This window comes from Balaenoptera acutorostrata, chromosome 9, assembly GCF_949987535.1.
Source record: "Balaenoptera acutorostrata chromosome 9, mBalAcu1.1, whole genome shotgun sequence".
In the NCBI taxonomy this organism is placed as follows: Eukaryota; Metazoa; Chordata; class Mammalia; order Artiodactyla; family Balaenopteridae; genus Balaenoptera; species Balaenoptera acutorostrata.
Window position 1 is genome coordinate 72148702 of NC_080072.1, and position 26308 is coordinate 72175009.

A 26308-nucleotide genomic window follows, 5' to 3' on the forward strand; every position below is an offset into this window, starting at 1 on the left:
CATCCATCCATGCATCCATCCACCCATCTATACACCCATCCACTACCCATCCAGCATCCATCCACCCATCCATGCATCCAACCACCCACCCATCCATCCATCCATCCATCCATGCATCCATCCACCCATCTGTACACCCACCCACCACCCATCCACCATCCATCCACCCATCCATGCATCTATCCACCCATCTATACACCCACCCACCATCCATCCACCATCCATCCACCCATCTGTCCATCTACCATCCACCATTCTTCCATCCACTATCTACCCATCCCCCATTCACACCTCCATTCATCCATGCATACAAGATGTGTTCACTGAGAGCCTACTTATTTGCACAGGGCCTGACACATGGTAGACAGTCATAAAACATTGGTGGATTGAAGCTGGGCACTGTGCTAAAGGTTGGGGATACAACTATGAATAAGATAGAAGTCTTTAGAAATCCTAACGAGGGGTAGGGCTGGAAAAACAAGCAATTGCTGTACAGTGTATATGTCTCTTTGATAAGGGAGGCCCAGTATGCTATGGGGACTCAGGGCAAGAATAATTAACCCTGGGGAGGGAGAGTACAGGGTGGAGGAGGAATTAGTATTGATCCCAGCTAGTCATGAAATTCAACTCCAGTTTGTTAAAACTAGATTTTCTAGCCTTCTTTGCAGCTGGGGGTAGCAGGGTTGTCCAGTGCTGGCCAGTGATGTTAAGGGATGTCTTCTTGGGGTGTTTCTGGGAGAGTTGCTTTCTTTTATTTTAATTAATTAATTTATTTATTATTTTTATTTTTGGCTGCGTTGCGTCTTCGTTGCTGCACACGGGCTTTCTCTAGTTGTGGCGAGCGGGGGCTACTCATTGTGGTGTGCGGGCTTCTCATTGCGGTGGCTTCTCTTGTTGAGGAGCACGGGCTCTAGGCGCGCGGGCTTCAGTAGTTGTGGCACGTGGGCTCAGTAGTTGTGGCTCGCGGGCTCTAGAGCACAGGCTCAGTAGTTGTGGCGCACAGGCTTAGTTGCTCCGTGGCATGTGGGATCTTCCCAGACCAGGGCTCGAACCCGTGTCCCCTGCATTGGTAGGTGGATTCTTAACCACTGCACCACCAGGGAAGTCCCTGCTTTCTTGATAAAAGTGATAGATAAGGCTAGGGCTGCCCCTCTCCCTTTCTTCCTGCCTTGAAGACATCATAATGTTTAGATCTGTGGCACCTATCTTGTGTCCATGAAGTTACATGGATGAGGACAAAAGCCATCATGCCAAGTAGGATGATGGAGCAGAAAGATAGAAAGATAGAAGACCATGGCAGTCCGGCACACTTTCCTGTCTCCTTCTTCTGGTTCCTAAGGGGGACTCCTTGCCAATTTCATGTGTTCTTGGTGAGGTTGACAGTAGTGGTACCCTGCCGACCGCCCCTGGGTGAGCTTGTGAGCCAGGCTGACCAATCAGAGTACACTTTTCACCAGCCAAAGCGTTTGGTTCAGGGATGGTTGGACAGAGCCCTCAGAGTCGTCCCTGGGAACGATATGTGGTCATTGTTGGGATTGCTAAAATGAGAGGATACGAACCCGGGAATACTGGGAATATTGGAAAGGCCCTGAATTAAGCATGAAGCCAAGATGGTACAAACTAAGCTGGGAGCTGAGAAGAGAGATAGAGCCCTCATGACATGGATTGAGCTCTGGGATTCTGCACACTAGCCTTTGCCAGTTATGAGCAAATAAATACCCTCTTTTGCCTCAAAAAATTAAAGTTGGATTTCTCTGACATAAAATTGAGAAAGTCCTGACTCATACAAGGGGTCTTCTTGACAGTTTTCTGGGTTTTTTTTTTTTATTCCATGTAAGGGGATTCAGGAATCACTTGCATTCATTTATTTATTCATCAAACTTTCATAACATCTGACCCCGTACCAGGCTACATGCTAGGCCCTGCAGCTCCAAAGATGAATAACTAACTCTTGGCTCCTGGTCCCAAGAAACTCACAAAGTAGCATGATCCAGATTGAGAAAGGCCTCCAGGTATATGGGGTCTTCCTGCTGAGGCCAAGATGAGAGCAAACGCTGTTTTGCTCACTGCCATGTACCTGGCACCTGGCACACGAATTAGAAAAACTGTAGTCTGCGAGATGTAAGAGAGAAGGAAGAATTTCATGAGATCAAAAGCTGATAAAGGCTAGAGTGACTCAGTGATGCTCTGAGTTCCTGTCCTGCCTCTGTCACCCACCAGCTCTCTGGCCTTGGAGAAGTAACATCAACTCTCTGGACCTCTGAGGGGGTTGGGCTGTACCAGAAATGCTCAACCCTGTCTGCACATTAGAAAAAAAAGCACCGCGGCCTGGGCCTCACTCCAGTTCAATTAAATCATATTTTCTGGTGTGGGGCCCTGGCATTAGTGTTTTTTGAAAGCTCACTGGATAATTCTAATGTGCTGCCAGAGTGGAAAAACACTGCTTTAAGTTAGTTAGAAGCTTCTTGTCATATTCAAATGATATTTTGATCTGAGTTTATGGGATCCTTTATATAGAGTACGATTTCATAGAGGGGAGGAGGGAGATAGCATGAGGTCATTTAAGCCCTGATTATATTTACTATTTCATTTGTTCATTCTCTCCTACCTTCCTCTCTCCTTCCCTTCCTTCCTTCCTTCCTTCTTTCCTTCCTTTCTTCCTTCCTTCCCTCCCTCCTTCCCTTCCTTCCTTCCTTCCTTCCCTTCCTTCCTTCCCTTCCTTCCTTCCTTTCTTCCTACAACTTTTAGTTAAGTGCCTACAAGATCCCAGGCATGGCAATAGTCTGGTTGAGGCAGAGAGGGAGGAATAGGGAGAAAAACTAGAAAAGCATGTTGGGACTAGGATTTGAGGGGCCTGTATACTGATACTGAAGATGCTTGTTTTTGCTATAAGGGTATAATTCAAGATTCATACTTAGTATGAAATGTAGGCTTCTCCTTTGAAATCTTTGACATAAACTATAGCCCTCAGGTATTTGGTAACTATTCTCACCAATCAACCACTTGGTTAAAAAAAAAAACACCCACCAGTGTTTATTTTCTCAAAACCTTAGGAGCCATTCTTCACTTCCAGAAGAAGAAAAATGATGTGTGTTTATAGTGATCTAGCTTTATGACAGCCATAGATATCCCCATATAATTCTCATGTTCAAGGACAGCCCTGATTTTAAATATGCTCTTCCAGTGAGACCATATATCTTGGTGTTCAGTTTTGCAAAATGGATTACCACATTGAGATAACCTGTAAGTTCTTAGGCTTTTTTTTTTTGTCTCTCTTGAAAATATGCTTGTAGTTTATTATGTATGTGTGTATGGTATTAGGGTGCCAGGCAGGTGGTTGAAGTGGGAGGGGATCGTGTTGAATGTTACGGTATGAAAGACCTATACAAATCTTTGTTAAAACTGGTTCCTTTGAGCCAGGCTTTTATGGTGCCGTACGGTGCCCTAAGTCTCTTAAACTGAGCCGTTGTTGTGTTCCCCATGTCACTCTGGGACCATATGGAGGCCAAGCCTACTAAGGGGGAGATCCAAAATGGCAATTCTCTTTCTCCCTTGAACTTGGCTGGTCCAAACTGCCTGGACCACGCAGCCTGGGTGTAGCCTCTGTGAGCAGGAGTTGTGGTGATGAAGCAGGCAAGCCTTATCCCCTATCAGCCTACGGTTACCTTAAGGGTAAGTGCCGGTTCTATTCTCTTAATATCCCTTCTGCATGATAATAGTGATTCTGGGGAGCACATTGGATAAGAGCTCTGGCTCTGGAGTCAGACAGACCCAGGAAAAGCCCAGAGCTTCCACTCCTAGCTGTGTGACCTTAGGCAAGCTACTTAACATTCCTTTACAGCAGTTTTTTCTCTGAAAAGTGGGATTCTGATATTACTACTTAGTAATGCTGCTGGGAGGGTCAAATACGACACAGGTGTGAAGTGGGATGGTTGCAGGGGAACCCCGGATCCACGCCAGTTATTATCACAGCGTCCAGCTCAGTGTCTGGTATCATAGGTGCTCAGCAATCGAATACATTTCCCTGGTGGATTCATGCTTTTTTTTTTTTTTTTTTTTTTTTTTTTTTAAATAAATTTATTTATTTATTTTTGGCTGTGTTGGGTCTTCGTTTCTGTGCGAGGGCTTTCTCCAGTTGCGGCAAGCGGGGGCCACTCTTCATCGCGGTGCGCGGGCCTCTCACTGTTGCGGCCTCTCCCGCTGCGGAGCACAGGCTCCAGACGCGCAGGCTCAGTAGTTGTGGATCACGGCCTAGCCGCTCCGCGGCATGTGGGATCTTCCTGGACCAGGGCACGAACCCGTGTCCCCTGCATTGGCAGGCGGACTCCCAACCACTGCGCCACCAGGGAAGCCCGATTCATGCTTTTTTAGTCTTGGACGCTAAGCCTACACTTCTAAAGGGCCGAGACCATTACTTTCAGATCTTCTATGGGCTGTCTCTTCCTGCACAGGGCCCGGCATGTAGAAGGTGTTCAGTAAATATGCAGTGGGGGAAGTGTGGTGGACGGCAAAAGTCTAACCTGAATCCTGGTCTTAGCTGTTCCATTATGGAAATGATTTAATATCTCTGGGTCTCAGTTTCTTCATTGGTAAAAATGAGGAGTTAGGCACTGAATGCATGGTTTGGAGCAGGTGCCCGGTGCTTGATCCCAGAATATGGTCTACAGGAGATTTTCAGTCAAACGCAGCAAAACAAAAATAAAAATTAGAAAAACAAATAACAGTTTTCCTGAATTCGCTGGCATTTGTGAGCTGGTTGGCCAGCAGGATCTGACATGACCATTATGGACCCAGATGGGCTGGGTATCCCATGTACAAGATGGGAATTGAGTCTAATTTCAATAAAAGTCAATGAAAAAGTCACAAAGGCGGGGCACTATGAAGGAAATTATAGTAGGTATGATAAAAGCTTATGAGACATTTTTTTTTTTTTTAAAGGATTTTCTTATTTATTTATTTATTTATTTATTTATTATTTTTGGCTGTGTTGGGTCTTCGGTTCGTGCGAGGGCTTTCTCCAGTTGCGGCAAGCGGGGGCCACTCTTCATCGCGGTGCGGGGACCGCTCTTCATCGCGGTGCGCGGGCCTTTCTCTATCGCGGCCCCTCCCGTCGCGGGGCACAGGCTCCAGACGCGCAGGCTCAGCAATTGTGGCTCACGGGCCCAGCTGCTCCGTGGCATGTGGGATCTTCCCAGACCAGGGCTCGAACCCGTGTCCCCTGCATTAGCAGGCAGATTCTCAACCACTGCGCCACCAGGGAAGCCCGAGACATATTTTTAAAATTAATTAATTAATTAATTTTATTTATTTATTTTTGGCTGCTTTGGGTCTTCGTTGCTGCGCGCGGGCTTTCTCTAGTTGCGGCGAGCGGGGGCTACTCTTCGTTGTGGTGCGCGGGCTTCTCATTGCGGTGGCTTCTCTTGTTGCGGAGCACAGGCTCTAGGCACGCGGCCTTCAGTAGTTGTGGCACATGGGCTCCGTAGTTGTGGCTCATGGGCTCTAGAGCGCAGGCTCAGTAGTTGTGGTGCATGATCTTAGTTGCTCAGCGGCATGTGGGATCTTCCCGGATCAGGGCCCGAACCCGTGTCCCTTGCAGTGGCAGGCGGATTCTTAACCACTGTGCCACCAGGGAAGCCCTATGACACATATTTTAAAATCATGGTTTACCACTGTACTCATAAAAAAATTAAGGTTAACTATATGCCACACAGAATTTTCTGATCCCATGGACCATTACTGAAAACACTGGTTGTAGGAGTGGTCAGCTTGAGCAGGGAAGAGTATTCTGTCACTGACATTGTTTAGAATTGCCGGTGCATGGTGGTAATGAAATTTCTTAAGTGGGTCTTATTCTTATTTTTAAGTTCTTTTTAGACACTGCACCTCCTCATTGCATCAGGGACCAGATGCCCCCTGCCCTTGGTTTGCCATGGATTGAAAATATTTGGGTGCCCTTGGACTAGCTCTCTTACCGCTTGAACATCATTAAATTTTCAGCACAAATTTCATTCTGTTCGAGAGACCTAAAGTAGCCCTGCCCTACTAACCTGCACAGTCACTATTCCGTGTTTTAAAATCAACTTGACTGGGGTTTAATTAATGTGCAGGAAACTGTATCCATCTAAAATGTACAGTTTGATGGCTTTCGTTATATGTATACATCCATGAAACAGCCACCACAATCAGGAAACAGAGCATTTTCTTCACTCCAGAAGTTTCCTCTGGGCAGTCAGCCCATCCTTCTCTCTGCCCTCAGCCCTAGGCAACCACTGGATTGTTTTTGTCAATATAGAGTCATTTGCATTCTCTAGAATGATATAAATAGAATCATACAGCATGTAGTATTTTGCATGTGCTTTTTTTTGCCCAGCATAATGATTTTGAGATTCATCCATGTTGTTACATGCATCAGAATTTCATTCCCTGCTATTCCATTGTATGGATATACTACTGCCATTTGTGTATTCATTCTCCTGTTGATGAACATTTGGGTCATTTTCCGTTTTTGCCTATTGACGTCAGTCTGTTTCATTGTCTTCATTGCATTGTCACTGTCTGAAATTTTCTTCATCCGCTTGGTTGTTTTTGGCTCCCCTCTTTTCCCCAAAACAAACAGGACCTCATCTTCTAGTTCTCCACTTTCTCTGCAGTGCCTGACACATGATGGGAGCTCAGGATTGAATAATGCCAGGAATTTCAACGTTGGGCTGTACTTGGAGCATTCCTGAGTTCAAATACCTCCTGCACTATTAACTTTGTGACCTTGAGCAAATTGCCTCACGTCTCTGAATTTCAGTCACTTCATCTGTAAATTGAGCATTGTCATACTATCTCACAAGTATGCTGTGAACATAAAAGTAGATTTATTATTATTTTTTCAAATAAATTTATTTATTTAATTTATTTATTTTTGGACGCGTTGGGTCTTCCTTGCTGAGCACGGGCTTTCTCTAGTTGCGGCGAGCGGGGGCTACTCTTCGTTGTGGTGCGCGGACTTCTCATTGCGGTGGCTTCTCTTGCTGCAAAGCACGGGCTCTAGGTGGGCAGGCTTCAGTAGTGGTGGTTCGCGGGCTCTAGAGTGCAGGCTCAGTAGTTGTGACACGTGGGCTTAGTTGCTTCGCGGCCTGTGGGATCTTCCCAGACCAGGGCTCGAACCCGTGTCCCCTGCATTGGCAGGCGGATTCTTAACCCCTGCGCCACCAGGGAAGCCCTAAAGGTAGATTATTAACCATGGAAAGTCAGTGGTGTCCTAAGTGTCTTATGAGTAATAATTCATGTAATTCGTTAATCAGTTCATCAACCCCATGAGGAAAGTACTATTATTATCATTCTGACCATTTCACAGATAAGAAAATGGAGGCAGGAGTTAGTAAGAGCAGAGCTTCACTTGTACCCAGCTGTTTAGCTTATGAGACTGTTCTCCCCATCGCTGTTATTCTGCTTCTCTAGGCTATTAAACCAGATAACATGTGAAGTGCCCAGCACAGTACCTGACACATAATAGCTTCACAGTAAATATTCGTTTCCTTCTTCCTTAGGTATAAAGTCACAGAGCAAGATGCCAAACATCTCACCATTTACCTATCATTTCAGGACCGTATGTGCAAAGTTGCAGCAGGTAAAATTCAATAGAATTTTATAGACTGTGATACACTGCATTATTTTCATCCTCTTGACATTTTAGTTTCTTGTGTTGAGACATGATTTAAGTACTGGGAAGGATAATAAGTTTGTTAAGTAGATCAGTTTGATTACATATTTTTCCAGTACATTGATTGTGAATTTTTGTTCATAATTTGGCCCAGAAGGAGACTCTCTAGGCCCTTTTAAGGCAATCTGGGAGCTGGCCTGAGAGTGGGGTCTGATCCTGAGGGTGTCCAGGTTAGCATTGTAAGCAATTCACGAACAACCACAGGAAACCAATCAGTGTCAAATGATCAGCCAGGAGCCAGTGCCAACCCTCAGGGAGGGAACAGCTATTTTCTTTTTTTTTTCTTTCTTCCAGTTTTATTGAGATATAATTGACATACAGCACAGTATAAGTTTAAGGTGTACAGCATAATGATTTGACTTACATACATCCATGAAATGATTACCACAATAAGTTTAGTGAACATCCATCATTTCATATAGATATAAAATTAAAGAAAAAGAAAAAAATATTTTTTCCTTGTGATGAGAACTCTTAGGATTTCCTCTCTTAACAACTTTCATACATAACATAAAGCAGTTAATTATATTAATGATGTTGTACATTACATCTCTAGCACTTATTTGTCTTATAATGAGAAGTTTGTACCTTTGGAGTACCTTCATCCAGTTCTCCATTGCCCCACCCCTGGGAATAGCTTTTTCTGATTTGGACCATACAGCACTCTGCTGAAAATAACTATTCAGCAATATTCTTGGAGCTACAGGCCGTGAACTGTGTTCATAGCTTGTTATCGGAGTGGCCAGTCTGCGAGAGACCCACAGGTCCAGGGAGGGGCTGGAGGGAGGGAAAGCCGGCTGCTGCGGCTCAGGGCAGCACAGCTCCGCCTTGGCACAGGGGAGGTGGGTGCAGGACAGGGATTGAAACCCAGGCCTGTTGCTGATCTGGGGGGACTTAAACAAGCCACACCCAGGCTTCTATGAGACCAGGTTGGGGGGAAAGAGCAAAGCAGTCGCTCTTTCTGCCCCCCATCATCTTCCAGTCTCACTGGGGAGGCAGGCACAGGAGCTAGCAAGACCAGTGCCTTGTGGGAGGATAACATGTGAGGGAGTCCCAGGCAAGGAGCATGGCATTCCCTAGGGCAGAGGGGCTGGGACAGGGGCTACCAAGGGCACCAAAGATAGTTTCTTGGAGTAGGTAAGTCTTGCTGTTGACAAATCTGTCCCAGGATGTATGACCCATGCTCAGAGGGCCTCCCACCCTTGGGTTAATGCTCTGTTCTCGCCATCTTGAAATTCTCAATAATTAAAAAAAAATTTATTCCATTGACGTATAGTTGATTTACAATGCTGTGTTAGTTTCTGGTGTACAACAGAGGGTTTCAGTTATGTATATATATTCTTTTCCATTATGATTTATTATAGGATATTGAATATAGTTCCCTGTGCTATACAGTAGGACCTTGTTGTTTATCCTTTCTATATATGATAGTTTGCATCTGCTAATCCCAAACTCCCAATCCATCCTTCCTCCATCCCCCCCCTCCTCTTTGGCAAGCACAAGTCTGTTCTCTATGTCTCTGATTCTGTTTCTGTTTAGTAGATAAGTTCATTTGTGTCATATTTTAGATTCTGCAGAAATTCTTATTAATTTTGAACAAGGGGCTCCACATTTTCATCTTGTACTGGGTCCCACAAATTATGTCCTGATCATCTCTATCAGGTTACTTCCATCATTGATTATTTTTCCTCCCAATCAGGCTTCTCCTTTTAAAATTCCTCATCTCACCTAAAAATGCCAGCTTCTTCCCAGTCCTCTGGTCTTCAAACCTCAAGGCAGCTGTCACCCTTGCATCACCCTCTATGCCCAACTGATTGCCAAGATTTGAGGAGTATCCCTTCACGCACTTCACATCCTTGTGCTCTACACAGTTTCCAGAGCCATACACCGAGTTCAGGCCTGTCTTGTCCTGTGTTAGAGTCTCTAGACCCTTGCTACTTTGTGTGGTCTGGCGACCCTCGGCATCCACATAACCTGGGAGCTTTTTGGAAATGCAAAGCCTTGGGCCCCACCCTAGATTTGCATTTTGACCAAACACTTAGATGATTCCTAGGCACTTTACAGTTGAGAAGCCCAGACAGTGGATGCTGGCTATATATTAGAATCACCTGGGGAGATTTAAAAACTACCAGTGATTGGGCCCCAGCCTTAGAAATCCTGATTTAAGTAGTTACCAGCAGTATGAATTTTTAAAGACCCCACCCCCTTTTCCACTTCTTTTCTTTATCTAGTGCTGTGTACCAAATTACCCCAGCACTTAGTGGCTTCAAACAACATGCATTTATTATCTCACAGTGTCTGTGTTCAGGAGTCCAGACACAGCTCAGCTGGATCCTCTGCTTCAGGGTCTCTCACAAAATTGCAGTCAAGGTGTGGGCCCAGGGTCTCTCAGAAGGTTGCAGTCAAGGTCAACTGGAGCAGGATCTGCTTCCAAGCTCACTCAGTTGTTGTTGGCAGGACTCAGTTCCTCACAGGCTGCTGGGCCGAGGGTCCCTGTTCCTAGTTGGCTGTTGGCTGGAGGCCACTTTCACTTCTTTGCCACTTGGGCCTTTCCCACATGGAAGCTTGCTCCATTCAAGTCAGCAAGAGAGAGGGTCTGCTAGCAAGTGGGAAGTCACACTGCTTTATAATCCATTCATGGAAATGACACCCCATTACTTTTGCCCTATTCTTTTTTTATTGAAGTATAGTTGATTTACAATGTTGTGTTAATTTCTTCTGTACAGCAAAGTGATTCAGTTATACATATATACAAATTCTTTTTTAAAATATCCTTTTCCATTATGGTTTATCATAGGATATTGATTATAGTTCCCTGTGCTATACAGTAGGACCTTGTTGTTCATCTACTCTGTACATAATAGCTTACATCTTTCTTTTGCCATATTCTATTCATTAGAAACAAGCCACTAGGTCCAGCCCACACTCAAACAGGGGAGAAGTACACAAGGACGTGCCTACCAGGAGGCTGGGATCATTGGGGACTATCTTGGAAGTCTGCCCACCCCACCACCCAGGTGATTCCAGTATGTACCAGGGCTGAGAACCATTGCTCTAGAACAAGGATGTAAAGAAGCCCACCCCTTATCTCAGCTTGATTAAAGAGTAGTGAATCTAGAGTGATGAAAGTGATTATGAGGCTATATCTGGGCTCCATGGGAGCAGTGTGGTAGTTGAATAGTAATGTCTGCCAAGGTTCAAGGGATGTGGCAAATGTGGGCTATGCCATCCCTAGTCTACACTCTGCCAACCCAAATATAGACTTTGGGGGTAATCTAAAAGCTCTCTCCAGTCTCCCCCAGTCCTCCAACAACAATAATTTTTTTTTAACTTGTTTGCAACATCAATTGTTCTAAGCCCAGTTGTATTTCTTTCCTCATAGTACTGTATACAATAGCTAATACCTCTTGAGGACTTACTAAATGCAAGGCACGTTTCTAAGTGCTTTATATTTATTATCCCATTAAACCTCACCACAACCCTAGAGGTAAGTTACTATTAACATCTCCATCATTTTCAGGGAGGAAATTGAAGCAGAGAAAGGTTAAGTAACCTGCCTGGGTCCCACAACTAGTAAATGGTGGAACTGAGAGTCAAACTTAACTGGTCTGCTCTTAAACCACTAATTTAATGTAAAAAAATCTTCATTACCTACACATTTCCATTTATGTTTGTCATGACATTGCCATTAATAATAGTGAAAAAATGGAAACAACATACCTGTCCAATAATAGGGAAATGGTGACATAAATTATGGTACATCTCTAGGATGATCTATTATAGTCATTAAAAGGGATGCTTTTCAACAAATTTTAAAGACGTGGGAAAATGCACAAAATGATGTTAAAAGAAAAGGAATTGTATATATCATTTAACCTCAGTTATGAAAATTTATTTGTATATGAATAGAAAAAAAAGAAAATATAGCAGTATTTTTTTGTGGATTATGTAATTATGGGTGATTTTGAAAACGAACATAGTTTACGTACAATAGAATGGACAGATATTAACTGTCCAGTTCAATAAATTTTCATAACTGTATACACTTGTATAAATGTCATCCAAAATGAGAGCACATTTCCATTATCTGAGAAGGTTCCTTCTCCAGTTAATCTCCCTTCTGCCCTTGCCTTCTTGTCAGTACTACACCACCACCGTCCTCATTTTTATCACAGTAGGTTAGTTTTAATGACATGAAAAAACCTCTGCCCTCTCCTTCAGAGTCTCACAAAGTTGCAATCAAAATCAACTGGAGCAATTTGTCTCTTTTTTAATTTCATATAAATGGAATCATATTCTTTTGTGTTTGGCTTCTTTCACTCAATATAACGTTTTAGAGATTTGTCATTATGTTATGTGTTTGTTCCTTTTTATTGCTCAGTAGCATTCCAGTGTATGAATATACCATGATTATTTATCCACTTTCTTACTGATGGACATTTGGGTATTTTCCAGATTTTGGCTGTTATGAATCCATTTGCTATGATTATGTTTTGTCTTTATGTGATCATAGTTTTTCACTTCTCTTGGGTTTATACCAAAGAGTGCAATTGCTGGGTCATAGAGCAGATGTACATTGTACTTTATGAGAAAAGAAAAAGATAGTTTTCCAAGGTGGTTGCACCATTTTACATTTTACTTCCACCAGCAGCGTATGAAAGTTCCATTGTTTGTACATCCTTGCCAACAACTGGTCAAGTCAAATTTTTATCCAGTCTTGTGGGTGCGAAATGATATTGTGTTTTATTTTGGAAGGAGAAAACCCTCTTTAACCTGGTTTCAAGGTTGTCTCATAGATCATTTCAAATACCATCCCAGGCTCTTCTGCTTACCCCCTCTATGTGTTCTGTGTCCTATTAGAATTGGACTTTTCTTGTGCCCTAAACCTTGCTTTCCTGCCTCTGTAGTGGTTGCAAGATTGAGGGCGAGAGGGTTAGAAATGTAGAGGGAGGGGAGAAAGAGGAAAACAGGGAAAGGGAGACAGAGGCAGACATATACAAAAGACAGAAAGAGGCAAGGTGGCAGAGAGATGGGATTAGACAAAGATGAGAAAAATAAAGGAAAGGAGGTAGGCACCAGATAAAGGAGGAGGGGGACAATGGGACAGCAGGAAAAGTGATAAGGAAAGAGAGTAAGAAGTGTGCATGAGGGGAGGGGACAAAAAAAGAAAGTGAAGCGGGACAAGGAAGGGAAGGGAGGATGGAGATGGGAGACAGAGGAAGGGAGGAGACAAAGGGAAAAAGAGAAGCAAAATCTTTCCCGCACCACCCATCCAATGGGCAGCCTTGGATTGTCCCAGCCCTGGAGGGAAGCTCATTTGCCAGCAAGATCTCTCTCTTCTCCTGGTGGGCTGATGCCCAGGAAGCAGCGCTGAGTTGTGCTGAGAACATCCCTCATTAATATCAGAGGCCCCAGCCAGCCCTAATGGCCCCTGAGCCTCGTGGGCTGCAGAGGGACCAGAGAGCTTACGTGTTGGTTGGGCAGATGCCAGGCTGTGCTCACAGAGAGGACACTTCCCTGGGCTAACCTGGGGTCTGATGCCAGGCCAGGGCCTTGAGACTTCTGAGTCATCTGGAAGGCAAACAGTAGTTCCTTTGGAGTGATGGAAACATGGTGAGTCCAGTTCCCTCTCCTGGGCCTGACTAGGGTGACAAGCAGCCCCCATGAGTATAGTTAACGGTCAGAGAGAAGCAGCTCATGGCAACTGTGTCATTTGAGTCAGTCCTTTGGGTACATTTGGTCAGTCAACAGAAACTGAATCTTGCCCAAATCTCACCTGTCCTCAAATAGCTCACAGTCTAGTCAGAAAGAGGTGACAGTAAACAAAATTACTAAGACTTAAATATGTCCTATAAGAGATAAATATGGTAGTAACTCCTTTCAAACCTCAAAAGCTCAGTAAAGCTTTATTTATTTAATGAATAAATGAATGTTCAACCCATGTATCCAGTAGCACGGAGGAAGAAGGGTTATCGATGAACTAATCCTTTGCACAGGATTGGACACATGATGGATGCCCCAGTTCAGCTTTATTAAATGAATGGCTGGTTACATTTTACTGCAGGGGAAAATGCGATACTTCTCAGGAAAGTAGCACTCTAAACTGCTGTCACTCACTAGTACTTTAACATGTCCATTTTTGCTGATATTTACAAATCACATTAGCTCCCTTAAAACTCGTATCCATTCTGTGAGTTGGGCAGGGCTGGAATCACCATCTGCATTTACAGATGAAGAAATCGAGGACCAGACAGGCTGGGTGTTGCCCCTTGAAGTCCTAAAGCCACATCTGAAGTGCAGGGCTCCTAATGGCTCAGCCAATTCTCTTTCTCCACTCCACGTGGCCATCCTCATGTTCAGTAACAGCTAATGGAGGGGGAGGTCTGATGCCATTGGGGTTTTGGGGGGAAGGATTATAGTGGTAGAAGTGGGAACTCTGTGCTGGCACTAAGGGAGCGGCTCTATAGAAATGATTTCATGTAACTATCACAACAGCCTTATGAGATGGGAATTGTTAGTTAATTAATTAATTTATTTATGGCTGAGCAGGATCCTAGTTCCCCTACCAGGGATTGAACCTGGGCCACCACAGTGAAAGCACTAACCACTGGACCAGTGAATTCCACAGCGCCCCACCCCCACTTTTTTTAGACTTAAGGAAATATAGGCTCAGAAATATTGAGTAACTTGTCCAAGGTCAGAGCTGGAATTCAAACTAGATCTGTTGTACTTTGAAGTTCACATTTTTTCCACTGCATCATGGTTACTCGAGGTGATTTTGGAAGGAGATGAGCAAAGTGATAACATCGAAGTTTCTGAGACTCTTCAGCAAATCACAGTTCCTCTGGCATGGGGTGGGAATCGAAGGGTGCAAATTGTGCATCTCCAGGCCTCAGGGGCACTTTGGGATTTCCTCCCTGTGGGATGAACACACTGGATTTTATTTGGTTCCCCTGTTCCCCCCTCCAGCGATAGAAAGAGTAAAAAGTCCTCATTAGCTGGGGTAGCTGGGCTTCCTTGCAAATTTAGGGACAAACCAACCAATCAAGTTTAAGTGGGACAGAGGAGGGGAAGGGTTTGAGGGGAAAGAAAATTACCCATAATTCTCTGAGGTAGATTACGTCACGCCTGCAACCAGCCTGGGGAATTTCAGTGCCTGTGAGGATCGCCCAGCCTCTCCGCTCAACTTTCTCCCCTTCCCTCCATCTGCTTCAGTCCCCAGCCCCAGGGCCCATCCCCAACTCTGCTGTTACCAAGAGCAACTCTACCTCAGACATCTTAAATGGCTTTCTTATCGTCTCCTTCCCACTGCCATTTTAATACTTATAGAAACCTCCAGAGCCTGGGGTCTGGGCCCTGATCTGTCTGTTATACTTCATTCTGTTTGTCAGTGTGTATTAATAGCCAGGGCTTTTCCAGTGGCAAATGGTAGGTACCCATTTTACACTTGCTCAGAGAGAAAGAGTTTTGTTGGCTTTTTAACTGGGAAGGACAGAGGTACGATATCTAGGGTCAGAGGAGCTTGTCAGACTCAGGGTCCCTGTGTACAACTGTTCAGCTTGTATACTGCACAAGGGCACCACATCTAAGGGGGGGCCATTCACATGGCATTGTATGTGAAATACATGCCATTCACATACTAACCCACATGAGGTAGGTGAGACGGTTTCAGCTGAGTCCTGGAGCAGTGAGGGAGAATCCCCTCTTTAATAAAGCCACATGGGCATACGAAGCCCTAAACAAGCTCAGGAGGTATGTTCACACAGGTGCAACCGTGCATGTCCCAACCACTTCCTGCCTCCCCTAAGACTGCTTCTCTCACCTGCGGCTCTCAGAGACACGTTCCTGTCCCCTGCCCTCCAACTCCAGCCTTCCTCAGAGGGCAGGATGGCCACTGGGGCTAGAACGTTCCTTCAGGGTGACTGAACATGGCAGAGGGCATAGCCACCTCTGTTTCTATTTCCAGGGCCCATGACTTAGGGTTGTTCAGGTTGTACTCTGATATATATGTATATATGGGATATATATGTGATATATAATGATATATATGTGTATATATATGGATGTGTGTATATATATATACACACATACACACACATACTTTTTTTTTTTTTTTTTTGCCGAGTGCTGTGCAGCATGCAGGATCTTAGTTCCCTGACCAGGGATTGAACCTGGGCTCACAGCAGTGAAAGCACTGAGTCCTAACCACTGGACTGCCAGGGAATTCCCTGTACTCTGATATATATATATATTTTTTAAAGATGGAATCAGATTTGTCCTCAGCCTTGCAGACAAGCCATTTTTTTTTTTAATTTTTATTTTATGTTATTTATTTATTTATTTATTGGCTGTGTTGGGTCTTCGTCTCTGTGCGAGGGCTTTCTCTAGTTGCGGCGAGCAGAGGCCACTCTTCATCGCGGTGCGTGGGCCTCTCACTATCGCGGCCTCTCTTGTTGCAGAGCACAGGCTCCAGACGTGCAGGCTCAGTAGTTGTGGCTCACGGGCCCAGTTGCTCCGCGGCATGTGGGATCCTCCCAGACCAGGGCTCGAACCCGTGTCCCCTGCATTGGCAGGCAGATTCCCAACCACTGCGCCACCAGGGAAGCCCCTGTACTCTGATATATTAACATAGAGCTTTTTTAACTTGAGGCAAAGGTGCTTTTCCCTAATTCACACAAAGGTGTTATATAGGGTGGGATGACCCTGGCCAGTGTTTTCATTTCTATAAGGAGGCCCAACAGGCTTTAAGTAGGGGTATGAGCCATTTATAGAGTTCCAAATTGCAATAGGTGTCACTGATTTCTGTATGCCCACCTTCAAACTATCAGGTTCCAGAGTGATCTTTCTAATGTACAAATCCAATGATATTGCATGAATGAATGAATGAATCAAAAGAGTTATTCAGGAACAAAGAGAAAGGTTGTCAAGCTGCACTGAGGATCCAGCTGAGATGAGAAATCATGAATTTGCAGAGCCGCCAACTTGCACTGCTGTGTCATGTTCTCCGGCAACAGACCAGCAGAAAAGACAGGTTTGTAAGATGGAGACAGAGTCAGAATTTTGCCATGTCAGACTCGAGTGTGAAGAGTGCTGGTGAGAGAGTAATTTTGATGACTCACCACAGCGATGAAGGTTGGGTAAGAAGGAGCATAGCACAGTGCTTTCATCTCTCAGCTCTGCTCTGTCATTCCCCACTGTAGAGAGGACTCCTCTGTGTGGTGAAGATGGTTGTGGTGAGCCCTAGACTTTCATCCTTCTAGTATAATTCTACAGGCAAAAGGCCGGCTTCCAGCTAGTCCCAGTTGCAGTGCTGGGAAGAACACTAATTGGCCTGCTGTGTGTCACATGACCATCTTGGGGCCTATCGTGGTCGTGGGAGGGGAGTGGAGCACTCTGATTGGCCAGCCCTGGATCACATGGTCACACTTACTGTCAGGAAAGTGGGTGTGTCTTACTAGAAGACGGGGGAACACTCACCAGTGAGTAAAATTGGTAACTGTCATACCCATCTTCGCATCTCATCATTCAACAAAAATGTACTGAGCACCCACCATGTGCCAGGCACTGTGCTATGCTCCTTTTTTTTTTTTTTTTTTTTTTTTTTGCAGTAACGTCTCAACTTTTATTGGCCTCCTGCTCCCCAGGGCACCCTGCTTCTGCTAACTCAATGCCTCAGAACTTTGGTGTCTGAGGTCTCAGACACCACTTTGCCGTCCACGAGCCTGAGGGTGGTGGTCTTCTGGATGGTTTGCATGGAGTTGCTGCTGTCCACGGTGTCACCAAGATTGAAGTCCTCCCCATCTTCCAGCAGGCGGCGGTAGGTGTTGATCTCAGCCTCCAGCTTGACCTTGATGTTCAGCAGGGCCTCGTACTCCTAGGTCTGGCGTTGCCTCTCTGCTCAGGTCTGGGCCAGCTCCGACTCCAGGTGCAGGAGGACCCCATTGAGCTGTTCCATCTGCATGGCATAGTGGGCCTCCACTTCCCTCAGGCTGTTCTCCAAGCTGGCCTTGAGATTTCTCACGGAGTCCAGGTCGATCTCCAGGGACTGGACAGTGCGTCTCAGCTCCGTGAGTGTCATCTGAGCAGCTCCTATCTCAGCGGTCTGCGAGGTGACCACTGTGGTGCTCTCCTCAGTCTGCTGGGACCAGTACTTGTCCAGCTCCTCTTGGTTCTTCTGAGCCAGCTCGTCATACTGGGCCCGGATGTCCGCCATGATCTTGCTGAGGTCCTGAGCTTTGGGGGTATCCAACTCCACAGTCAACCCAGAGTTGGCAGTCTGGTTTTGTAGACCCTTTACTTCCTCCTCGTGGTTCTTCTTCATGAAGAGCAGCCCCTCCTTGAGAGCCTCGGTCTCAGTCTCTAGCTGCAGCCAGGTGACACTGGTGTTATCAGTGACCTTGTGGAGCCTGTGGATGTCACTCTCCACAGACTGGCACGTGGCCAGCTCCATCTCATACTTGACTCTGAAGTCATCAGCAGCAAAACAGGCATTGTCCACAGAACTTGCAAAAATCTGAGCCCTGAGGTCCTCGATGGTCTTCAAGTAATGCCCCCAGTCTCTGACCTGGGGTCTCTTCTTCTCCAGGTGTTCCCAGATTTTGCACTCCAGTCTCCTATTATCAGCCTCCAGGCTCCTCACCCTCTCCAGGTAAGAGGCCAGGTGGTCATTCAGTTCTTGCACGGTCTCCTTTTCGCCCTGGATGCCCCCTACACCCACCAGACCCCCGGCCATCCCGGCGCCCAGGTTCCTGGATCCCCAGCCGCCCCGGACGCTGGTGGAGTGGGACACGAAGATCCGGGAGCCCGAGCCCCTGGCACCTGCATAGACGCTGGCAGCACTGCTGACCGGTCGGACCCGGTGGCCCGGTGACTGCACGGAGCCCAGGGACCGGTAGTTGGAGAAGGGGGACTGGGCACTGAAGCTCATGTTGTTTGTTCTGTGAGGAAAGAGCGAGGCCAGGACTCAGGTGCTGGGCGGTCGCTATGCTCCTTCTTACCCAACCTTCACCGCTGTGGTGAGTTAGCAGAATTACTCTCTCACCAGCACCCTTCACTCTCGAGTCTGACATGGCAAAATTCTGACTCTGTCTCCATCTTACAAACCTGTCTTTTCTGCTGGTCTGTTGCCGGAGAACATGACACAGCAGTGCAAGTTGGCGGCTCTGCAAATTCATGATTTCTCATCTCAGCTGGATCCTCAGTGCAGCTTGACAACCTTTCTCTTTGTTCCTGAATAACTCTTTTGATTCATTCATTCATTCATGCAATATCATTGGATTTGTACATTAGAAAGATCACTCTGGAACCTGATAGTTTGAAGGTGGGCATACAGAAATCAATGACACTTATTGCAATTTGGGACTCTATAAATGGGTCATACCCCTATTTAAAGCCTGTTGGGCCTCCTTATAGCCTATAGAATAAAGTCTAACCTGTTTATTAGTTTGGCATACAGAGCCTGGCCCCTCCCTCACTAACGGCCTTAGCTCCCTGCCCTCCTATCTTCCTACTTTCTGACCTATGAACTCTCAGCTCGTTTCCTTAACTCACCCATGCTGTTCATGCTTCTGGGCCTTTGCTTACACTGTTGTTCCTGCCTGAGTGCTCTTCTCACTTTCTTCCACGAGTAAATTCTTGCTCATACTTAAAGACTCAGCTCAAGTGTCATTTCCTTCACGTAGCCCAACCCCTTTTCGTGGTGAGGTGTCCCTCCACCAGGCTCCCATGGCACCCTGGGTATGTCTCTCTCCTAGCACTTACTATATCTTATTGATATTATCTGTCTATTTCCCCCACCAGTCGGTCTGTTCTGGGAAGACAAGGGCTGTGTCTTGTTCATCTGTTCATCTCTGGCCCTGGCACATAGAGGGGAATTGAGCTGATCTGAACTGACCTATGATCCACTAAGCTTTTCTAGCCATCTCTCTCTGGAAGAGACAATCCCCCACGATTTCTCTTTCATGCCCCTAAGAGCTGCAGCCCTCACTCCAAGAGGGGCAAGTACCTTTCACTCCCACTGGTGTTGCACAGTGTTTCCTGCACAGGCCACAGAGCAGATGTCCTGCAGAGGTATCAGGCAAACCACTCCTTCGCTTCTTGGTCCACACTGCTCATTATAGCTCCTAATGTACAATCTGAGAGGTAGACATCACCCAGCATTGAGATTCACGCCTCTCCTCCAATGTTGCTGACCCCTTCAAATATGAGGGACTCTTCTATTAGGATAAATGATTTGCCAAGATGCTACTTGTTCCTGATGTAAAACTGGCTCCTGGCCAACAGTTGCCCAAACATGCTCACTAGCTCTGAACCCGCAAGTGGATGTGGCTTGGCTTTGCTAAGCAAGGGTCACTCTTTCACGGGAAGTTGGTTGGAACATGATTTTTGAAAATCAAGAGTGGTCTGCTTCCTTTGGGGATCCTTGGTTGATGAGTACTATGCCCCACCAAGTGGTCCAGAGAGAGTCTCTGACCTGATGGAATTGTTCTTGAACCTGGGCTACCAGGTCATGTGAGAGGAGAGGGAGAGAGAAGGCCTGGACCTCTGTGGACCTTTGAGCCACAGGATGGCTAGTGATTTTTTTGTGCCCAGAGAGAAAGGAGGTCATTCCTGACACAGGAGTTTGCATGAATTAGCATTAAGCATCCCTAATATAGTTCTGCTGAATAGTCTAGAAAAAAAGAAATGAATTTCCAAGAACAGTTCAATGTTCTCATTAGGAGGGTAAAACAGGACAGCACCGCAAGGCCCAAGCCTGGCAGGCTTGGGCTTAGCACCTGAGCTGCTCCAGAGCAGAGGGAAAGTGAAGAGCAGCCACAGACAGAGGCATGGCTGGGAGGAAAGAGCAGGGCATTTGGAGTCTGGAGACTGGGAGCCAGACCCAGCCTTGACGCTAATTACTTGGGAGGCCCAGGCAGGTCAGATAATATGGCCTTGCCTCACTTTCCTCACTGTATGGTGGGAACACATATGTAGCCATGCTTCCTACCTGAGACACCTGCTTAAGTTTACTCGATCACCGTGTGTTAGGCCAGAGTCCATCAATACTGGGTGCTTATCCAGCTATGATGGTTAATTTTATGTGTCAACTTGACTAGGCTGTGATGCTGACTTGTTTGGTCAGACACTAATCTAGATGTTGCTGTGAAGGTTTCTATGATTTATTCCGTTGACTTTAAGTCAAGGTGATTACCCTCCACAATGTGGGTGGGTCTCATCCAATCAGTTAAAGGTGTTAAGGGCAAAGACTGAGATTTTCTGAAAGAAGCAGTTCTGCTTCAAGATAGAAACATAGAAATCCTACTTGAGTTTCCAGCCCACTGGCCTGCTCTACTGAGTTCAGGCTTGCCCATGGTGTGAGCCAATCCCTTAAAATCAATCTCTCTTTCTCTCTGGGTCTCTCTGTCTCTCTCTCCTTCCCCTATTTGTTGTTTTTCTTGGGAACCCTGACTACTACATCTACCAGTTGGGGTCCCAGGCATCATTCACTAATCTGTGACCCTGGACACATCTTTTAACCTCCCTGATTCTCAATTTCTTGATCTGTAAAATAGACATTACGAAATATGTATTTAAAATATCTCCATCTCTTCCCTTTGCACATAGCTCTTCTGCCTGCTTCCCTGTGCCTGTGAAGGAGTGTTTGGGGGCTGAGGCATCAGAGAGGGCACAAACTGCTTGTCATCTTACACTGTTCAGGCCTGCCCCAAACTGCCCTGCCATGCCCTGTCAGCCCTGTCCTTTTCTCCTGATGGTCCTAACAGCCTATCCAGTGTCTATGCTCTGGTGAAATGTGTAGAATGACTTTCCAGTCCCAGCCCCCAACTGGGACGAGAAAAATCAGGCAGCCCTCTCCCCACTGCCCAAAACTGCTTCTAACCAGGGCTTCTCCTTCTGGTTCAATAGCCTCTCCGCCTTTGAAGTCCATATATTTGGACATTACCAGCCTCCTCTATTCTTAGGGACATCATCCTCTTCCCTTCAGACCCCCTCCCATGTTACTTGAGTGGTATGCCATCTGCCCATACGTTTGTCTTCAACTCTCTCCTGTACTGCTGTCTTTGTCGACCTTAGGTGATGATCCATCCACACACAATACCCATAGGAAGATGCATAAAACATAAACACACAATTTGACAAATAACAAACACAAACATACAAATTAACAAATAATGATAAAGCCAACACCTCTGTTACCATCATCCAGGTCGAGAAATTAAATATTGCCAGAACCCCAGAGGTCCCTTTCAGGTCACAACCCCCTCCCTCACATATAAGTATCCATAATCCTGATTTGTATGGTAACTATTTTCTTGCTTTTCTTTGTGGTTTTAAGGCCTATCTGTGCATTTCTAAATCCTATAGTGTGTCATTGTGCCTGTTTTATATAAATGGAATTATATTCCTATGGTTTTTATTTATGATTTTTGTATATGTGATTTGTATATATGTATGTGTATTTGTGTCGCTTCTTTAGCTCAATGTCATGTTTGTAATAATCATTCATGGGGTTGCAGGTAGCTGTAGTTCATTCATTTTCAATGCTGTATAGTTTTCTTCTACATCAGGGGTTGGCAAACTATGGCCCATGGGCCATGTTTTTGTTTGGCCCATGAGCTAAGAATGCTTTTTATATTTATAAAGTTGGGGAAGAAAAAACAGCTAAGATTTTGAGACAGAGACCTGCAAAGCCTAAAGTATTTATTCTCTGGTCCTTCACCGGAAACGTTTCCTGACCCCAGCTGTATATGAATATACCATCATTTACTTTTCTGTTACATTCTTGATGGGTATTTGAGTGGTCTACAGTGTTTTGGCTCCTGAGAAATGCTGCTATGAATATTCTTGTTCATGTTTTCCGGTACAGATGTACATATGTTTCTCTAAGGAAGGTATCTAAGAGTGAAAATATACACACATTCAAATTTAGTAGATAACTCCAGTGTTCCAAAGTGGTTGTACCAATTATATTCCCAACAGCAGTGTCTGAGAATTCCAGTTGCTCTACATCCCCAACACTTAATAATACCAACTTTAAAAATTTTTGCCTATTTGGTGGGTCTGTAGTGTTGTATCATTATCATTGTAATCTAGTATTTCTCTGTAATGAAGTTTATTGGACAGATATATATATTTCTTTTCCTTTTTTTTTTTGGCGAAATACTGATTCCATTCCAATATGTTTCCTATTTTTCTATGGGATTGTCTGTTTTTTCTCACTGATTTGAAGGAGTACTTTATATATATATATATATATTTTTTTTTTTTTTTTAATAAATTTACTTATTTTTGGCTGCGTTGGGTCTTCGTTGCTGCGCAACGGGCTTTCTCTAGTTGTGGTGAGCAGGGGCTACTCTTTGTTGCAGTGTGCGGGCTTCTCATTGCGGTGGCCTCTCTTGTTGAGGAGCACAGGCTCTAGGCCCACAGGCTCAGTAGTTGTGGCACACAGGCTTAGTTGCTCTACGGCATGTGGGATCTTCCAGGACCAGGGCTCCAACCCGTGTTCCCTGCATTGGCAGGTGGATTCTTAACCACTGCACCACCAGGAAAGTCCCTACTTTATATATTTTGGATAAGAATCCTTTCATCAGTTATGTATGTCGTGATTATGTGGCTTGCCTTTTAACTCTCTTAATGGTATCTTTTGATGAACAGAACTTCTTAACTTGAATGTAGTCAAACTTTATCAGTGTTTTCTTTAACAATTAGTACATCTTATAATTGTTTAAGAAGGCTTTCTTCTCTAAAGTCATGGAGATATTCTCCCATTTTATCTTCTGAAAGCTTTATAGTTTTGCCTTTTACCTTAAGGACTTGGATACATCTGGAATTGATTTCTGTTTAACTTATATGGGTAGCTAATTGTCCCAGCAGCACTCACTAAAAAACTGTCCTTTGCCTGCCTCTATCATGTATCAAGTACTTACATAATACAAAATTCTTTTTCTGGACTTTATTGTATAGGTCTATTTGTTGACCCATGTACCAGTCCATACTGTTTTAAATATTATAGCTTCATGACAAATCTTGATATTTGGTAGCACGAGTCCTCCATTTTTCTCCTTCTGGTTCTTCTTCTCCTCCTCCTCCTCCTCCACCTCCTCCTCCTCTCCCCCTCTTCCTCCTCCTCTCCCCCTCCTCCTCCTCCCCCCCATCCTCCTTCCTCTTCTTCTTGTAGTGCATCTTGGCTGTTCCTTTCCCTTTGCATCTTCACATAAGATGGGAATTAACTTGTCAAATGTTACTAAAAAAACCTGTTGGAATTTTAACTGGAATTGCACTGACTCTAGAATTGATTTGAAAGAATTGACATCTTTATAATATAGGGTCTTCCAGTCCATGAACATGGTCTATCTCTTAATTTAATTCAGTTATCTTAAATGTCTCTCAATAAGTTTGGTAATTTTCTTTGTTAAAATCTTGCACAACTTTTGTTTTATTTATTCCTGTGTACTTCATATTTTTTGATGTGGTTATAAAAGGTAGAATCTGTCTGCCATAGATACAGATAATTTTTCTATGTAGTTTTGATATTTTTGTGAAATGAGAAATGGCTTTGTTAAGATGTTCATGGCATTCACCTCACCTTTCCCTCATTTACCTGGGTCAGTGATGGCTCATCAGTGAGAAAGGGATGTGTTTTTCCTTTATGGAAGGTAACCTTCTATGGACTTGTAACAGTAATCACCAAAATTTGATCAGCACTTTGAAATGTGTTTCCTACCTTATTATCTTTTAATATTTATTTATTTATTATTTATTTTATTTTTGACTGCACTGGGTCTTAGTTGTGGCATGCGGATTTTCGTTGCGGCACAAAGGATCTTAGTTGCGGCATGTGGGCTTTTTAGTGTGGCGTGCTGACTCTTAGTTGCAGCATGCATGTGGGATCTAGTTCCCTGACCAGGGATCGAACCTGGGCCCCCTGCATTGGGAGCGCAGAGTCTTACCCACTGGACCACCAGGGAAGTCCCCCTACCTTATTATCTTATTTAATCCTTGTAACCATCCTGAAAGGTAAATATTTTAATTTTCATTTCACTAGTGAGGATATAAGCTCAGAAACATAAAAAGACTTGCTCAAGTTCACTTGGCTTTACTTAGCTCAACTTCAGGACTGTTTACTTCAATCTGGTTCTCTTTCCCCTACCCTGCCCCTGTTGCCTCCTTTGAAGATATGGGGTTTTGTAGTATCTGGTCAGAGTAAAATTTGGGAAGCTAGAGGAGATGAGAGTAGGCTCAGAAAAAACAAACAAACAGCTTACATAGATGGACTAGACTTTCTATTTTCTACTTAACAGTGGATACTATGTTCTCTTCTACGAGGAACCATAATTCAGTCAACAGATCTTAATTCTTATTAAATTTGAATTCATATATACTTTCAATTACTAAATTAGTATAAGTCCTAATAAACAATTAAATTTTTTCTTATTAGTTTGGAAGAAACTTGAGGGTATCTCTGTATTTCTGGACTGTTACAGAGTTTTAGGGAATAAATATTGCTGAATGAATGCATTTTTCTCCTGTTCTTATAATCTAGAACCCTTTCCCCTAGAAGCTAAATATGTAATATCTTGAAGACCCACCAGGTGGCGTTCCAAGACTGCCTAGTGTCAGTCATACTTGCCGAGAAAGAATTCTGGACACGGAGACAAGAATGTGATTTTTGGTTTGAAAGGAGAATGGAGAGAAAGAAGAGAAAACACCTTTGGTCTTGGCATCCTTTGCATTCACAGTTGAGCCATAGTCTGAGACCTCCTGTGGTTTTATTTAGGCATTTTTGACTCCTTCATATTTGAGGCATTTTCTAGCTCCTCCAAGTCAGGGCTCTCTGATTTTTCTTTGTACTCAGTGAGCAGGTCCAGCACACAGTAGGAGCCTGACAAATTCTTGATCTGAGATGACTAGCTCTGTCTGCAAGTCTGAACCCCCATAACTCTTCCCTGAATTAGGCTTTGTCCCCCTGTGTTCCCTCTCTGGGCTGCTGGCATCTGCTGCCCTGGTATCGTGGTTGGATCCTCTGGGCCACCCTTCTGTCCAGCAATCCCTTCATGAGTCTCTGGTGGACAGTTAGTCCCACTCCCCACAGTAACTGTTTCAGATCTTCAGTTTTGTCCTCAATCCTTCCTCCTGTTCCTTACCACCCCTCCTTTCAGGAGATAACCCCTTGGCCCCTGCCCCCTCCAATTCACAGATAAAGAAAAAGACATCTTGTGGAGATTCACTCAGCTTCCTAACTCTGCACATCGCTCATATTCCCATCTATCCTCCCTCTGCTCTCCTCCCGTGATGCTAGAAGAGTTATCTTTTCTTTTGGCCAAGGTGATTCTATCCACCCACACTTTCATTCTTTCCTTTGTTCATTTATTTACTCATTCTTCAAAAAATTTTAATTATTATTACGTGCTGGGCTCTGGGAATGCAATAGTGAGTAAAACCAGCAAGGTTCAGTAGGAGAGACAGCTGTTAAATGAATAACCCACCCTCTCTTTGAGGTAGGGTCAACATTTTCATGCTACACGGAGATGTGCTAAGAAAACATGGCTTTTTAGTTCCTATAACTGATATCTCCTCCTCACCAGCTAGCTGTGGTAA

General features: G+C 44.6%; 1 protein-coding gene and 1 long non-coding RNA gene across 2 annotated transcripts in view; one reads left to right on the top strand and one right to left on the bottom strand.

Moving 5' to 3' along the window:
* The window catches only part of LOC130708914 (uncharacterized), a 69507-nt gene that overhangs the window by 948 nt on the left and 42251 nt on the right, over nt 1-26308 (top strand). Inside the window, exon 2 of the long non-coding RNA XR_009009295.1 lies at nt 7539-7618. This is a non-coding gene — a long non-coding RNA (uncharacterized LOC130708914). The remainder of the gene's footprint in view (nt 1-7538; nt 7619-26308) is intronic.
* LOC102998388 (keratin, type I cytoskeletal 18-like) lies at nt 17376-18672 on the bottom strand. Its single transcript, XM_057553326.1, is given in 1 exon segment — nt 17376-18672. A coding segment is annotated over 1 exon segment (1263 nt). The 5' UTR covers nt 18639-18672.